This window comes from Porites lutea, chromosome 3 (genome assembly GCF_958299795.1).
Source record: "Porites lutea chromosome 3, jaPorLute2.1, whole genome shotgun sequence".
NCBI classification, from domain to species: Eukaryota; Metazoa; Cnidaria; class Anthozoa; order Scleractinia; family Poritidae; genus Porites; species Porites lutea.
In genome coordinates, this window is record NC_133203.1 from 49,653,654 (window position 1) to 49,670,980 (window position 17,327).

Genomic DNA, 17,327 nt, shown 5'->3' on the forward strand with positions numbered 1-17,327 from the left:
GACTGCCAATGCCCGGGTCATATGGTTGTGTGCACGTGCAAGGCACTGGCCATACCTCGGAAACCGCGGAGTTGGCAGGGTATGCTTCAGTGCTGAAATGGATGTTGATGTTAAAATCCCTGCCCAGTTTTAATAGACTCACTTTACACATAACTTTCTTTTGTACTTTGAATGAACAAAATATGGAGTTTATGGACAAGAAATTGGCGGTTTAGTTTCGTCAGTTGTATTCTCTGCCAAGGTTCTTTAGCTTAACCCATTCGTCCCTTCTACCGCTTATGACTTCAACTGTTTTAACGATCAGAGACAACTTTGTCATCTATCTTGTGCACGGTAAAGAGATCTTTGAAACCTTACTAAAATGATTATGATTCAGTCAAGGAGGCCGAAGAAAAAGGCAAAGAAACATATGACGTTAAACTACCGTGTATCCAAAAGACTTTGTATCGAAACTTAAGGTTTCCATCTTGATCACATGACCATTAACCCGCACGATTTCAAACTGGCGGGAGATAGAGCGCTGAGAGCGCTGTTCAATATAGTGTTGTTTCTATTAGACATGCCACTTTAGCGACAAAGACGCAAAACCGTTGAGAGTTGCTCATCAATTTCCTTTGCCCCACTCAAGGGAATTAGAAGTCGCTAGCCAGGGGAATAGACAGCCATTTCCCCCCTTTTTTAAAAGGTCCTGAAGGGGCGCAGGGGGAGATTGAGGAAATAGAAGCAGGCCAGGTTAACCGCTTACCTGCAAACAATTACAGTTCTGCGGTTCTCTTTTGCTGAAAATGTTGTGTCCGTGCGAGTTCGTCGAAAAACGTATGCGCAAAGTGAGCCAGCAAAGACGTTTTTGAGCGACGCGCGTCAACCGGAAGCGGGCGGGAATGTTTTCATCCTCTCAGCAACGACGTTACTGAGGGAGTAAAAACGACTCGAAGTAATCGTCTGAAATCAGGTTAGGTAAGTAAAAGGAGTACCATTTGTCAATAGAAGGTATAAAAAAGGGGTACCTTTTCTGTGAAAAATGGTATATAGAAAGGTAAGGGGTTGGACCTCGGGTCGGAGTACCATTTGTTGAGTACCGCCCTTGGGAGATTAATAAAAAAACGTAGTAAACTTCCAGGGCATGAAATTTGAATCATTTTTGTAGGAGCCACTTGGCTACTTACGAGAGATATCTCAAAGTGGTAGCCATTTCCATTAAGTTGGTCGTCAAAATTTTAAAAAAGTTAGAAACAGCTTGCTCATATAAAGAGCTTACATCCTCCAAAATTACGAGTTTTTAACCTAAAATGATTCCAGCAGGTAATTAGGCAGTAGAAACCTGGTAACTCGAACTCTGAAGGGAAACGAAAAACAGTTCGAGTCAGGGAGGAATTCGAGTTGTCGGGGTAAACTTCAGGGAAATTTTTGAATAGTTCGAGTTAGCGAGCTACGGAAGGTGCATTGCTGTTGTACTTCCGGTCACGTGGTACTTTCCTCTCTTCGCCAATGAAAGGTAACCACGCTTCATTCAAACCGGTAGTGGAAAGAGTACACATATGATTTCTGTCGATTTGGAAGCGGGATCATCGAGAAATATGGCCCCTTATGTCACTAACACAAAGAAATTAGCCGTGTGCTTTCTTGGAGTATTTGTATCATATTTTGTCTACGGACTTTTACAAGAAAAGATGTAAGTATACGGGAAAAAAAATACGAATACAGGTGATACAATATAGTAGAACAGTTTGTCCCAGCTGTGAGAGAAATCGTGAAGTTTACAAAGCGTTGAAATTACGATAGTTTATTCTATCTTATCTATTCTATGGTGGGATTATATTTTGCGCTTAGGGCATATAAGGTCCTTTCGGTGATTCGTTGCAAACATTTAACAGGCTGCTTGTAACCGAGCAGCCAAAATGTGGATACCCAAAGCGACCCGCAGTGTTATATGAACATCATAAGCTTACTTTAAAAAAAAACAAAACAAAACATAAGTTACCTAAAGGGATTTTAAAAAGAAGAAGAAGAAGAAAAGCATGCTTACAATCAATTGAAAGAGACGCCTTGAAGGATCGAAAGGTAGAATATAAAATGTTCAGAAGCTTGAATTATATTGAGGTTAACATATTCGTCTTGGGTTTATTGTTCTTCACATGTAACTTTGTTAGCTTGTTTGATCCCTGACTCTCCAGAAATTTCCATCACCTGAGAATCTATTCCAAAGTGATGGAAATTATCTTAGTCATTTGTTTTCATGTGGTTATTGGCCCTGCTTTGTTTTTTAAATCAAGGCCAGGTTAAAACGGTTCCCATTTTAGAGTAATAAGGTCTCATATGTGTCTCATGTGTGATTTCACGGTCATGTCAAATTATTCTAGTATCTGGGAAATGAAAGAGTATAAATGTGCAAATAGTCTGCAGATTCAGATCTGTGTGATTTTTCATGTGCATATACAAGATTTAAAGAGAAATGTTAAATGGACCAAAATTAAAAGAACTTTGTTACAACTTATTGTGGGTATCCCTCGAAGGGGCATCATAATATGAGGACTGGAAACTAGCAGAAAATCTGTCATTTAGTTTGGCTATGAAAATGTGAAGTTATCACTTAACCCTGGGAAATTTTACTGTCTGGCTATAATGAGAGCCAAACCCACCCAAAACGCCGCTCTTAGGTCAAACACTTTGCAGTCTTCTGTTGCAGATGCATTATATCAGCTTCCAAAGTTCAGGCATGGTCAGAAAGCAAAATAGTCTTTGGGTTAAAAGTGAAATAGCAGTCTTGATATTTAACTTTCCCTTTCCCTCCTTTTTTGCGTTTCGTGGTTGTTAAAACTTCTGACGTCACAAGCGGTGCAAGGGACTTGGATTGGCACTGGCCGTTCAGGGGCAAATGTGTTACGGAGCTCACTAGCCCAACTGATAGTTCCATTACATGAAGGCCTGGGTTATTGGACACTATCTTTGTCATGCCCTGAATTTTGCACTTTCACCCAAATTCAGTTACTATGGAGCAACACTTTTACAATAACTTTGCTCCTGCCATGTTTTTCAGAACAAAAGCAAATTATGGTGAAGAGAGAGAAAAATTTGTCTATGCCCTTTCACTGGTATTTATTCAATGTATTGTAAATGCAGTATTTGCTAAAGCAGGTAATTTTCATTTTCTGTTGGCTTTTAATCATTATTTTATATAATCTACAGGAAATAACCAGTGGATATATACAGGATTTGTACAGAGTCTTGAATTCTTGAAAATGTCTTAAAATTTGTAAAGCAATTTTCCAGATGTGGAAAAATTCTGAAAATAGAGATAAAGTCTTGAAAAATGGTAAAAAGTCTGGAATTTTTTTGTTTTCTTTTTCAACGTTACAACAATTGCTTAAAAAGTGAATTTTTTCCGTGTTCAAATCCCGTTCAATCTTGCCTGTAGCCAAGACAATCACAGAATGAATCAGTTTCATAATTGTGGTTACCCTGAGTTTGCAGCGCATCCTGGAAAAAAACCTGGTTACTGCGTTTTCAAGGTCTCTTTTGATCACATAATTATTTGGTGACCTTGAGTCTGGGAAAATAAATGGTTGTTTTGGAAATAGTCTGGAAAAGGTCGTGAATTTTGGATCCAAAAATTTGTACATACCCTGTATATACAAGTGATCCTGCAGAAGGCACTACTCTCTCATTGAGACTTGGGGAAGCCGTCGTTCCCAACCCAGGGAAAAATTGTTATTTAAAAATTGTAAGATTTTACATTCCAAATTTACCCTACTTAGTCAGTCCTTTTCTCCTGATGCTTATTTGGCCTAGCCTGAGGGTAAACTGACTCCATTTGGGTGAATATCATGAGAAGTTGCGAACAAGTGGTGTGTGAAAGGAGGTGGAAGAACAAGATGTTGGGAAGAAAGGAGAGCTTGCAACAATCTTTGATAAATTTTTGTTTCCATCCTGGAAACGGGGGGAAACAGGAAAGCAGAGTAAATGTCTTTATTTTTACGAAATGACATGATATGGACCTATGATGTATAAACTAAAGCTCACAAAATACACCTCAAAATAACACTTTGATTCCAAGAGTGAATGATGTAGTAGTGAAAGAGGGCTCTACCTTTGGAGTCTGTGGACAGAATAGTCTGCAGTTTGACCATTTAAATGAAACCTGCCTGTATGTAGTAGTACTTTTACATTCACTGTTTTTAAGCATGTCACAAAAAGTGAAATTTAGAATTTGTTTGACCATTTCTGAGAGTGAAGGAGTTAAGCAAATTCTGTAAATCCTCTGTTAAGCCCCTCCCCCTCTCAAATAAGCCCCCCCCCCCTCTCTAATAAGCCCCCCTCAAAAGTGCTTGAAAAAAAAATAAACACCCTGGGGGCTTAATAGAGGATTTACAGTAGCAGAAAAGAGTTGATGAAGAAATAGTTTTTAAATTACTTAATGAGTAATGCTGTCGTCTTTGCAGTGCTAAAACTCACTTACAAAGAAAATGAGGCCAAAGATACTACTCCATTTTGCTGGTATGGAATCTGTGCTACCACATATATTGCTGCAATGTTAGCCAGCAACAAAGCTCTACAGTGGGTCAACTATCCAACACAGGTTGGTTTAAATTAGTTATTTATTATAGCCTTTATTTAGGTTTAAAAATTAGTTGAATTCTATTTCCTGAGTCAGCTGATCTTGACACACTTCTATTGCTCCTTTGACGTACATGTCAACAGAGTAGCCAGAGATCAAGTAGCTTTAATTTGAGCCATCTCCACACTCCCGTAAGAGGTGACGTCTCTCTTAGGAGTGTGTGAAATTCAGGGTCTGTCCACACTAATGTGTTTAGTATTGGGGGAACATGTCTCCTTCCCCAATAATATTGAAGCCCATACCTTTTGTCCTCGCTTATAGTAACTTTAATACTCATGTTGTAGTTAATTTTTTATCTCAGGTAATTTTTATTTTTCCTTTGTTTCAACTTCATCAGCATACATTACCATACCCAAAAACTAAAGACAAAAAAAATTACCTGAGATAAAAAATTAATTACAACTGCAGTCACACTTTTTCCTGAATCTATGCCTGTTAATATTGACTGTTACAACTTGTGTTATCATTTGAGAATTCCTTAATGTATTTTACTAATTGAAAGAATCTTTTTGGAAACAAGAGTTAGAGTACATGAGGGTGTGCTACTATATAATAATACTTCAATACTTCCAGTTTTGAAAGAGATCATACACAGGAAAAAATAACAGATTCCCATTTTTGGATAGTTTAGGGTATTTAGGGAATACCCACAAAAATCCCAAATTTGGAAGAGTGAGACAAGTCCCAACCAGGAAACTTGGTTGGGAATTCCCTGTTTGGGACTGTCTCACTTTGCCAAATTTGACTAATAGAGTAGTGACACAGCACAAAATTTCCTTGAATAGGATTGCAGCTAAAGAAAGTTTAGATTAAGGTCTTTTTCAAAATTATTTTTAAGTGTCTAACTGTATTCTGACAGAGTTACATTCAGAACATACAAGATTTCTCTCACTGATCTCTGTGTGTAAATGTTGTTTATTTTCAGGTTTTAGGGAAATCATGCAAGCCAATTCCAGGTAAAGCAATGATTCAGTTGTCTTAATATTACACAAGTCAGACTGAAGCTTGTGTTGTTAATGGTAACAGGGGACACAACAAAGATTAGGACGCACAGGCAGACTGCAAAACCACATTTGAACTATAAAACTGCTCGCAGTTTTAGTTTTCACATACATTAACTGGATTAGCTTTTTCCTTGTAATCTTCATGTAGTGTTTAACATTCCAGAAGTATTAATTTATTTTCTGTTTTTCACAGTTTTCTGAGTCACAGTAAATTATAGTTGAACCCCCATTAAGTGGCCACCCTCTGGGTACCAGCAAGTACTAGGGACCACTTAATGGAGGTTGGCCACTCAATAGAGGTGGTGGTATCAGCATAATCTTTAGCAGAAACATCACTTTATTTTTAAACAAATGCACTTCAAAAGAAGTATTATAATTGGTCCTAAATCAGTTGTCCCCTTCTATCTTGGACTGTATTTTCCGTGTAATTAATATTCCCTTGCAGCGTGCGAGAAATTATCGTGCTTGGTTGCCTTCAGTAATCTTTCCAAAATATGGCAATGTTGTAGAAAGGGAGAAAGAATTAGTGAATAGATTACAGAGGTAACCAAACGCGTTAAATTTTGGCGTGCTGCGTGAAAATTTGATGTTGTGCTAAACTCGAGTCACTGGGAAATCCTTAAGCAAATGATTATCCAAATCTATATCTCATCACTTCAATATGTACTCAATTTGGGCCTACGTTAGGCAACTTAAAATGTTTCAATGGACATGAAAATCGGGCATTGTATTAGTACACTGATCAATTGCATCACTGAAATTTTGGTTTAATCGCTGTCTTCATGAAAGTAGCCTTAGAATTTACAAAAAGAGCACAGCATTGCATTTTACCCCAATTCACATGTTTTCATGTTTTTTGAAATCGCGCAAGTCTACTTGGGTTTAGCCTATTGTAAAGTGTATAAGGGTCATTTACAAAACGAATGAGTGATAAAACCTTTCTGAAAACTTCCAAAAGTAGCAAATTTGTCTGCATAAAGTTTATGCATAGTTCATATCAATTTTTTTAGAACTTCCAATATATCTCGAAATTCCTCTCATAGATTTCTGTGAAACATCGCATAATGGAAGACAAGCGGCCAAAATATGCACAGCCCAAAGCATAATGTCCAAAGTTCATGTCAAGGAGAGCTAAAAATTCGAGTTAAAGATTACCATTTTTGTAAAGATCAATTTGTTTAAGTACAATTATGTAAGATATTCAAAGATGAAAGGTGTCGCTACAAAATTATTGTATTGAGCCACTTTAATAGAGGTGACAACAATGGAAGAACTCTCCTTGGGATGGCCAAAAGGTGACCGTGGCTGCTTGATAGAGGTGGCCGCTTAATGGAGGTTTAATTTCCCATTCTTTTCTACCAATGTTATTTTGGGACTTTGATTACTGGCTACTTAATCAGTATGCAAAGAAAGTAGTGTCCAATAGCCCGGGGCTAACGGATTTTGCTATCGGGCTAGTGAATTCTGCCCTTGCCCGATGGGCAAGTGAAGTTTTTTGAGGAATTCAACTTACAGAAGAACTATGAAATCAATTCTGCTCATCAAAAAGTTTTTGGGGCTAGCTGAAATGACGTTTGGGCTAGTATGCTAGCTTCAGTTTGCCCGAAAGGCAAGCTGTAAAAATGACTTTCTTTGCAATGACTTTCTTTGGTTCAACTGTAATTACTATAATTAATATTATTATTGATCTTAAATGTGTTGACCCTGATATTAAAAAGGAATTTAATTTTGGCCTACATGTATTTTTTTTCCTTTGTCTTTTTGTTTAGTTATGATTCTTGGAGTTCTATTGGCAAAGAAAAAGTACCCACTTATAAAATATATGTGTGTATTGCTTATCGTCTGTGGGGTAGCTTTATTCATGTACAAGGAGGTGAGATATGTCAGAATGTTATTTTAAGATGGAATCCACTAAGAAATTGAGTAATTTTAATTTTCAGTGAACAAAAACCTTGTACCAGAATGATTTCAATAATACTGGATTCTTTTTTACACTTTCAAGGGCTATAAAATAGAAAAGATTCTCTTTGGAGTTATTTATTCCATTTATAGCCCTTGAAAAGTGTAAAAAAGGATGCAATATGGCTTAAAATATTCTGTTACAAGGTTTTTATCCACTGAAAATTAAAATTATCCAATTTTCTGATGGATTCCTTCTTTAATTTGATATGTAGTGTAGTTATCATGGTTTTATTGATGGGGTTTGTAAAAGACATACATGGTCCTCATATGCAAAGAAAAAATGTAATAATTATTATGATTACTTTCAACAAGAACAGTAACACTGAACCTGTCCTTTGCCTTTGTTTGGTTTCCTTGTTGGTGGCATCCGTGGAGACCAAAGGGGCAGTCAGTCAGGGCCAGAATAACGGTGGCAAAAGTTTTCAAGAACGAGCTCAATTGAATGCTTCTCTCTGATCGTGCCCATTTGGAGGCCAGATATCGTGCTGCTCTTGTGATCTTCTTATACGAAAAAGTTTACCTGCAAACTCGACTATTTGCACCTGTCTGGCTCATGTCAGGAGAGCTTTCATTGACAAGAGTTTTCAGTGAAAATAGGGCCCACAAAACCGAAGAAATCCCTTAATTTAGCATGTAAGCAAAACAAAACGAAAATTCCCCAACTGAAGATATCAGACTGTGGACTGATCAAAGGTAAATTTGTTAACACCAGACTACATCTCTGAGGATGTGTTGGTGGACACCAAACTTCAAAGAGTTTGATTTAAAAATAACCGACACATCTTTAATGCAGCCACACTGTACATGTTCTTGTGACCGTTCCCTTGATGCCTGAGTGTATTAAAGAGGTCCAGCCGGACATTTGAACATAATATAATTTGCTGGGTATATTTTCCTGTGTTTTTTCATTGCTCTGTTTTTGTTCCAGAATAAGAAAAAAGTTTCAAACACCAGTGATGGATGGATTGGATTTGGAGAAATTCTTCTTGTGAGTTTTTGTAGTCACAATTTCTTTTAAGGGGCTAATTTATGTATTCAGGGCTCGGAAAAAACGTGAATTCCAGCTTGTACTTTGGATAAGCAGTTCTCTCATTTTGCTTACCCACGGCAATTACTTCATTGCTTCAGTGGTGCCTTTACTCATCTAAAAAATGCTCCAGTAGAGCTGAGACGGTGTCAAACAAAGTTTATTGGGGAGCACTATGATCATAAAAATATTTTGGTGATTTTTGCAGGCATAGCCTGTGAGCAAGCTCTCCAGGGCGCTCTGGCGGCGGGACGGGAAGAGGAAGGAGAGCTTGCAATTACGTCTCTGGAATTTGAATATCTGCATCGAAAAAGTCCACGTGAAATGCTGATTGGTGGAGATGACATTAGTAATGATGTCATTACCCTTGGCGCGTGTTTTTCAATGTTTGTTTACATTTGTGCTCATTTCCACTTCGTGCTGATTGGCAGAAATCTGACAGCTCAGTCCATGGGGAGCCACAGGGGAATTGGAGGTGGAATTCAAATTCCAGAGACGTAGTTGCAAGCACTCCTTCTTTTCCGCTCCCCACTGCCAGAGCGCCCCAGAGAACTTGCTCACAGGCCATTGCAGGCAGAGTATTAACACTTGAAAAAGGTTTTTTTCAAGTTTCAATCCATGTTCGTCGTTGCCATTCATTGTTACAGATGACAGGAGGGAAATCAATTCCTAAAATAATTGTAGTCTTGAATAACAAAACTGAACCATTATTTTTACCAGGTTGTCACTAAGATTTCAAGTTGCCGGGAAAATACAACAAGTGGGCGGGGAGTCAAACAGCCAGGGATTTCTTTTGGTTCTATTTTTCTTCTATTTTTCCATGAAAGTAGCCAAGGGCCACGTTCTTAGTAGCCGGGAGAAATCCCCACCCCCGCCTCTGAATGACAGTCCTGTGTTTAGAATTCAATTGATGGAAAAAAGTTTTAGATTTTTAAAAAGAGCAAATAGCGTGACTTACGTGTAGCCCCTTTAAGAAACAGCAGTTCATATGTCATGATTTCATTAGTAAGTCTGTAAAAGAGTGTAATTCGGAAGGCTGATTCAAGTTTGATGGAAAGGCTAGGTTGCCCATTCAAGGGTCTGATGGTTTTTTTGTGGCTGGTATTTTCTCCTTCATTGGGCCTGGGAACAAAGTTTGTGAATGTACAGTCGTTATGTTTTAACAGGGTTTTCTCTTCTTTTAACACACCTAGACATATTTGTAAATGTCACAAAGTTGTAGTTTTGTTACAATCACTAAACCTGAATATCCATGTGGAGGTGAGGGCAGATAGTCTAAAATACTAAAGCAAGCAGTCTGAAGACATACAGCCCCTTTAAAGAGAATAAGATACTGGTCCGCACTCTTCATGACTCTAAGTGGTTTTTCAAAGAGTTAGTTAAAACCATTTAAAGGTTAAAAGATTGTTTACAGTGGAAAGTGCACTTAGCTTATCCACCTTGTTTGCACGCACTCCACTCAAATACTTAGAAACAAACAATCCAAGTAGAGCATAAAAGGATTAAAAACCCCAACTGGCAGGAGGCAACCAGTTGGCTATTTACAAGCATGGCCAAGGATTTGAACTTGGGACGACCATGAACAAATCCAGCAAGTGGCCAGAGTGAGACTCAAACCCAGGGGCCCGTTTCTCGAAAGCCCCAATAATTAACGGGTCCCTAAAGTTGTTGTTTTTTACATGCAAGATAGAGTTCAATAGTTTTGCATCAAACATGATAAAACTATCAGTTAGTGAAACAAAATGGAGTAGTCTGCTAGCCAGGATCCGTGCCCTTATTCCTTATATTTCGATTTGAATATTTGATTTCGGGCCCAAAAAGTTACCGGGACTTTCGAGAAACGTTCCCCAGGACCGCCGGATTGCGAGTCCGACGCGCTGACCACTCGGTCACACTGCCTCCAAGTACAACAAAATGATTTAAAAATATATTAATTTCTTGGCAGTTGGTGTCTTTGACGTGTGATGGATTAACAGGAGCAGTTCAAGACAGAATGAGAGCGGAACATCATGTTCAATCACATCACATGATGTTCAACATGAATCTCTGGTCAATCGGCATCTTGGCCATCTGTAAGTGTAGCTGCTTTCTTTTTATTATGATACTTTGAAAGGAGAGTGCCTTTATTGAAGTTGGGTAGCCCTGTCGACACTCTGCTGATATCCATGGGGTACCTGTGTGACTTTCTATGACTATGTAATTACGAGCGTGACGCCTGAAACCTTCATTTAAAGGCATGTGTTGAAATGCTTCAAAATAAGAAAAGAGAAGGAAGACAAAAATTAGATTAAAATATGTGTCTGTATGTCTATGATATGTATGTAAATTATCTCTCTTAGTAATCACATGCTATCTGGCATAAGATCCCCAAATAAAATATTGTCTCTTGTCTGTTGTAAAAAGGCATCATTACCAGCCATTTTCATGGAGGAGCTCACTCTGCATCTAACTGTAGGAGTTCAGCTGTTAGTGATCTGATCTTTTGGGGTAACAAGTTCTTATTAAGAATAAACTATATGAGCCCTGTGGGCCTAAATGTCTACTTTTTGTTCGGGAAGGCTGGTTCCACTCAGTCAGCCCGCGCTCTCTCGGTTGTGTATAAAAATGGGAGTGAGACGTGTGTTCAGGGAGTTGGGACTCGGGACACGAGATGCGGGACTTGAGGACTTTGTTGAGTTGGAAGCTTAAGCTGCAACGACCGCGACGGCTACGAAAACGTCACTTAAAAAGTGATGCCCTCCCCCCCCCCCCCCCCCCGCTTTAAACTTCATCGCGCTTATTGCATGTCGTTCAATTTGTCAAATGTTAGCAATTTTTTCTGGAGTTGAGTTCAAAAAATCTTTATCGAAGTTCAGGAAAAGAAGAAGAAAGTCGTTGCCTTGAGTTCACGTCGTTCACAAAACGTGAAATTAGGCATTTTCACGTCGTAGTCGTGCAGTGACGGTAAAGGAATGTACTGAAAAGCGTGATGCACGTAAAAAGTTGTTGTTTTGCCAATCTAAACCAATTGCTTTTTTGCCGTTCTCGTTGACGTCGCCGCCGCCGTTGCTTAGTAAGTTCTCTATCCTAGTAACAGGACCCGAGGACCCGAAATATGGGTCGCGGGGACGTGAAATACTGGACTCGGGCACGCGAGGTGAGGGGCTTGAGGATATTAAGTAACTGGACGCGAGAACCTGAAATACAGGACGCGGGGACGCGAGATGAGGGACTTGAGGATGTTGAGTAACAGGACGCGGGGTCCCGAAATAGGGACGCGGGGACGCGAAATGAGGGACTTTAGGACGTTATAAAGTAACCGGAGATATGGAACACGACGAAGCGAAATACAAGACACGAACTGCAGAATACCGATATGAACCGGCCGGCCCCACCGTGGGGCATTTGCAGTTTTTCCAAAAAAATACATGACAAATGCCCCGGGGATTATTAACGCTTGGAATTGACTGAGCCATAATTCCTATGTCTATGTTATCATTAGCGAGTTTCGATAAACTTTGAAAGTTCACAGCTCACTTTGACATACAAACCTTTTTATTGAGATGTAAACTAAAAGCCATTGAAAATGGGAACTATAAAAAACCTATACAAATCCATTTAAGACGACATAATAACTGTACGCAACCCGTATTTTACTGAAGGTGTTCTGAATACGGGTACACCGTAAGGAGGTAAAGTACCTTATTACATGAAATTTTGGCGACACGTTAATTTAGCGATTTTGAAAATTCCCTATTTAGCGGCACTTTAATTTAGCGATTTTTCGTTAATTTTGAAACGTAAGTCACTTAATTTTCGTGCTTTCAATACCCGACTGAAACCTTGGCGAATTAAGGTATTAAAAACTTTTACGAAGACAATTAATAGAACATTTATGTGATAAAATCATAAATGTGAATAGCTTCATTTTTATCAAAATCATACAAACGTTCTGAAACTTAATTTTGAACGAAACAAACGAAACTGCGACTGTAATGTCATATCTTAAAACATAAAGTCAATGATACATTTATAAGTAGTTTCTTAGAAATCGATTTTGAGATAAATATTAGCGATAAAAAATCACGACGTTTGCTATGTCGGCTACACGTGCCGACACCTACACCAACGAATTGAAGAACACAAAGGATCGACAATCGGAAACCACCTCAGAGAGCAGCATGATATGGAGCCTGAAGACATCGCACAAAGTTTTAGAATCTTAAGAAAGTGTCAGAACAAATTTGACTGTCTTATTTTTGAAATGTTTTTTATCCAAGAACTGAAACCGACGCTTAACAAACAGTGCGATTCAATTCGCGCCAAATTATTTGTTTAGAGTAGTTCTTGTTAACATTGTTTTATTTCCATTGTTTTTTGACTTTATAAATATTTTTAGCACTTTTTACATTTTTACATATTTTATCACATTTTAGCGTTCACCACATTTTTATCTATTATAACTTGTTTTTACTTATTTATGCTAATTTAGAGAACTTTTATACACTTGAAAATGACCTCGGAGAGGTCGAAACGTCGTGATTTTTTATCGCTAATATTTATCTCAAGATAGATTTATATATTCGTATTTTCATGTACCGAAAATTTCCCAATATTTTCTCGAAGAATAAAGAAATACGATAACTAAACCCACCCACTAGTAAGAGTATATGTATTTATCTTGTGCGTGGCGAGCGAAGGGTAGCGTGACGAATCAAATAACGGCCGCATGTAGCATAATCAATCACGCAACTCATACCATACAGGCAGTCAGCTTCTTTGCATTCTGCATTGCTGATCGAACGATTTGCCGTTTTGGCATCTGAAGAAACATGAAAGTTATATGCGCGGGATTAAGCAAGACTGGTACGTCCTCCATGGCAAAAGCCTTGCAAATCCTTGGATTTTCAGTCTTTGACTGCTACGAACATCTCGTTATCCATCATGATGAGTGGGCCTCTGTTTATCGTCACGGAAAGATGCCTGATTTCTTGTCCATGTATCAAAATGTCGATGCGATTACAGATCTTCCAGCCGCATTGTGGTACGAAGAAATCCACAAAACGTTTCCTGATGCAAAGGTTATTCTCTCCGTAAGAGATAGCGAGGAAGTCTGGGTTAAGAGCTGGGTACAACACAACGACCTTTATCTCCATCTTGGGTTTCTTCAATACATAATCTTTTGGTATATTGCGCCATATATAGTAGGTGGTTTCGACCCAATCTTGGCTCGTGAAATAGATGTGGCTGCCTACGGAAGTTTGTGCTCTGAATCCACTGTCCTCTTCAAGAAGAAATATCGGGAACACAACGAGAGAGTTCAAGCCATTATTCCAAAGGAAAAGTTGCTGATGTACAATGTTAAACAAGGCTGGAAACCCCTGTGCGAATTTCTTGGCTGTGAGATTCCTGAACGAAAATTTCCTAGAGAAAATGTTGGAGACGCGCGAGCCAAAAAAGGTATAAAGTCTAAGCTACAGCTTGGGACAATGAAGCTCTTCGTTGTCTTTGCAGCTCTTGGTTTCCTAGCAAGTGTCTTTTACTTGTTGTACATCAAATGTGGTACTGTAATGAATCTTTCGTGAAAGATGTTATTCATCGTGGTTAATGTACATAAAGGGTTTCGTTTATCGTTTATCTTACGATTTTCACGCAGATATTGATCGCGACGTTTGTTGCTACACGAGACAACCTCGAGTCAAGGCCAAATGTTAATTTCTTTTCCATTTTTTGTTTCGTGACCACAGAAATGCAGTTCTTGAGGTAAGGGTTTCGTGACAATATTTCACGCTTGGCTTCATGCGTCTGGATTACTCGAGTGTAAAATGCTAATACAAGTATTTTCCCATTCCAAATAATTAATTTTCGAGTTGTGTCGTTGAAATGGAACCCTTGTCACAATGGAGTGTACTAAATACATGTTGGAATTTGTGACGAAAGGTAATTTAAACCGAGATATGTAGAGCAGAGCAGTTTGCAAAGCAAGACATGGAGACTGGACGCTTTGTGTGACAGGGAGCTTTGTGAGAGACTTTTCTTTTTTTAAATTAAATACTGAAGTTTTTATTGTCATTATAATGGTAAAAACTTTTCAATCTTAAAATAAATTTCCTACTAATACATGGTCTTCTAAAAAACTAATACTAAAACTACTAAAACGTCTAAAAAGTCAGCGTGCTTTCTTGTGAAAAGTGGTTCTGGACCCTGGAACAAATGTATAGACTGATCTTAAAATTTCAAAAGATATCCGTGTTCTAAGCCAAGACATGGCACTGGCATAAGACTCGCCGCTCTTTCGGGAAAGTTTGTCCGCTAGGTTGCTCAGGCAAAGTTTGCATTCTTTCCACATTCCTCCATTCGTGCCAAAAACCGGGGAATTAAAGATTCCATTTCCACGTCAATAACTCTTTGTTGGTGCTTCCCTGTCTTCTCTTTCTCATGTTCCACGAAGATTAATTTTGTGGATTTGTTCTGGTTACACGTTGAGTTCACACGCGTAATACGTACGTGGAAAAATGCCGTTTCTCCTCGTGACCAGAAACTTCCTGCCTTCATGTCCAGTCTAGCCTCAGTACTTGTGACTGTAGATATTAGGTTGAATACCTTATTGTCGATCGGTAGGAGGTGGGGCTCTACCTCGACATCCTTGCAGACGTTGCTAGGCAGAGACGTGAGAAGGTTGCGTATGCCATCATGTCTTTGTGCAACAAAACTCCTTGTCTTACACGACAGGGCGTGGCTGACTATGAATAGATCTCCACACGCGCAATGGCTCGGCAAGTCGGCTCCTTGCAGATTGTAACGCAATCGTAGCGAGTCCCAAACTTGTTGTTTATTCAATGTCAGGTCCTGCTCCTCAAGGGGTACTGTGTTGAGCCACGAGCTTGCATCCTTGTCTCTTGCCTGCATTGTCGACCATCGCAAGTCCCGTGAGAGAGATGCATCAACAGTCTCTCTTCTCGTATTCACCGCTGTTGTCTTTAGCGACTGCTGTTGTCGTTTCAGGTCTTCCAAAGTTTGCTCATCCAGTGGCATGAACGTGCTGTGCGTATAAAAAGCTGCTACATGCGGTGCTGGTTAACTTTGAGGCAGCGTAATACTGCGGGGCTTCAGTTTTCAGGTCTGGTATACCCAGACCCCCTTGTGCTGGCGGCAGAGTGAATAGTTCTCGAAACTCATCAGGCGTTGTGAGAGACTGGGCATAAAAATATCCAACCCTCGAACCTTCAAGGGAAATCGAATTGAGTTATCGGGAGCTCGAAGAAAATAGCCGAAAGTGAGAAGAAAAACAGTTTTTACTGAACAGTGAACATTTTAATAACATTCTTGTGTAGAAATGTTAAGTGAATATTGAATGCTACTTCTAGACTACAAATCAACACGGCGAAACGTAACATAAAATAACCTAAATAGAGCATGCGTTTTAACTTTTACTGTTTTACTGTGCCTCCACTATATGCCTACAACACGTCAATTTGAATTTCAAAAACATTTGAAAACAGTTCAAAAACAGTTTATATCCTTAAACCATGCCGAGACACAAGCCAAAGTTTTGAAGAAAGCCTTCGAAGAGGTAAGCTTGTAAAGAACTTAGAAGTATTTTTAATGAATGTTAAACAATTGTTGAATTCGGCTTTCGTATGATGTGATCTCGATCAGCCGATTCTCCTCGATCAGCATAAATTCTTCACATCACGACTCAGCTTCATTCCGTAATTGCGGGCTCAACCCCGAAAATCTCCAAAATCTGTCCACATTCTTGGAATGTGGTAAGCTAAGCTTTCTCATTATTTTTTATTGCATATCAACGGCCTTTGGTCATTGAACACGGACTGAATATTCGATTAAATAATAACTTCGTGGAGTCATGATTACTTGTGTCACGCATTGCTTGTATCACGCATTACTTGTGTCACGCATTACTTGTATTACGCGTTACTGTTTCATTGTAACTTTGCCAGGGAATACAGCTTTCTCTCCTCCCTCCTCACTATTCGTAAGCTAATTGTATCTAAACAACTGTGAATAAAATCATTGAATGAAATATGAGTTTTGTTTACTGTGTTGCTCAATTAAGTTTCCGCGCTCATGACCCGCTGATGACAAAACTAAAAGGGCTTTCTCTGATTCACGTACAAAATTATGAAAGCGGTTCTCTTCAATCACATCTCTAAGGTAAACCCACATGTTCGCCTTCACTTCCTAACCACTGGTTACTGCTAGTTGCTAAAAAAACGTTTAAAACTTTTTCACGAAGAAAGTGACTGATTCGCATTTACCTCCGACTTTTGCATTAAATTAATCGGGTCCCTGAAGTCCCTCATTTCGCGTCCCCGAGTGCCAACTCCATGTACATACGTCCTAGTGTCCCCGTCCCCCTGTCCCACTCTCATTTTTATACACAGCCGGCTTGCCATATATTTTAGAGCAAAAGAAAGAATGTTTCAGTCCACAAATAAACCAGGCGTTTTTTTGGCGTTTTAGCTCTTTATAGCCAGGCAATGGCTTGACTAGCTTCAAAAAACGTTTTTCAGCAAAACTCCCAGGAGCGAATATTATACACTTAATGTCAGATCCCGAGGGAAACAGTAAGTTTTGTTTTCCCGAGAGTCCTGGGCCCAGTTGTTCGAAGGCCGATTAGCGCTTAACCCAGGGTTAAATTTAACCCTTTTTTTTTTCTTTTGTTTAAAAGCATTTTCGTGGATGATTTTCTCTATTATTCTAAGAGCATCCAATCATC

The 17,327-nt window shown here is 39.0% G+C and overlaps 2 protein-coding genes across 3 annotated transcripts in view; both read left to right on the forward strand.

Moving 5' to 3' along the window:
• Window positions 1–1,524: 1,524 nt before the first annotated feature.
• The window catches only part of LOC140931351 (solute carrier family 35 member B1-like), a 28,478-nt gene continuing 12,675 nt past the window's right edge, over window positions 1,525–17,327 (forward strand). The window contains exons 1-7 of one of the 2 annotated variants that reach the window (XM_073381148.1): window positions 1,525–1,672; window positions 3,038–3,135; window positions 4,440–4,576; window positions 5,541–5,571; window positions 7,389–7,492; window positions 8,510–8,569; window positions 10,554–10,680. In XM_073381148.1, coding sequence (XP_073237249.1) covers window positions 1,539–1,672; window positions 3,038–3,135; window positions 4,440–4,576; window positions 5,541–5,571; window positions 7,389–7,492; window positions 8,510–8,569; window positions 10,554–10,680 — 691 coding nt within the window. In that variant the 5' untranslated portion in view covers window positions 1,525–1,538. The remainder of the gene's footprint in view (window positions 1,673–3,037; window positions 3,136–4,439; window positions 4,577–5,540; window positions 5,572–7,388; window positions 7,493–8,509; window positions 8,570–10,553; window positions 10,681–17,327) is intronic. The other variant, XM_073381149.1, reaches the window with a different exon arrangement.
• Window positions 13,420–14,676, forward strand: LOC140929865 (uncharacterized). Its single transcript, XM_073379564.1, has one exon. It carries the CDS (start codon window positions 13,420–13,422, stop codon window positions 14,170–14,172), a length of 753 nt encoding a protein of 250 aa, XP_073235665.1. The 3' UTR covers window positions 14,173–14,676.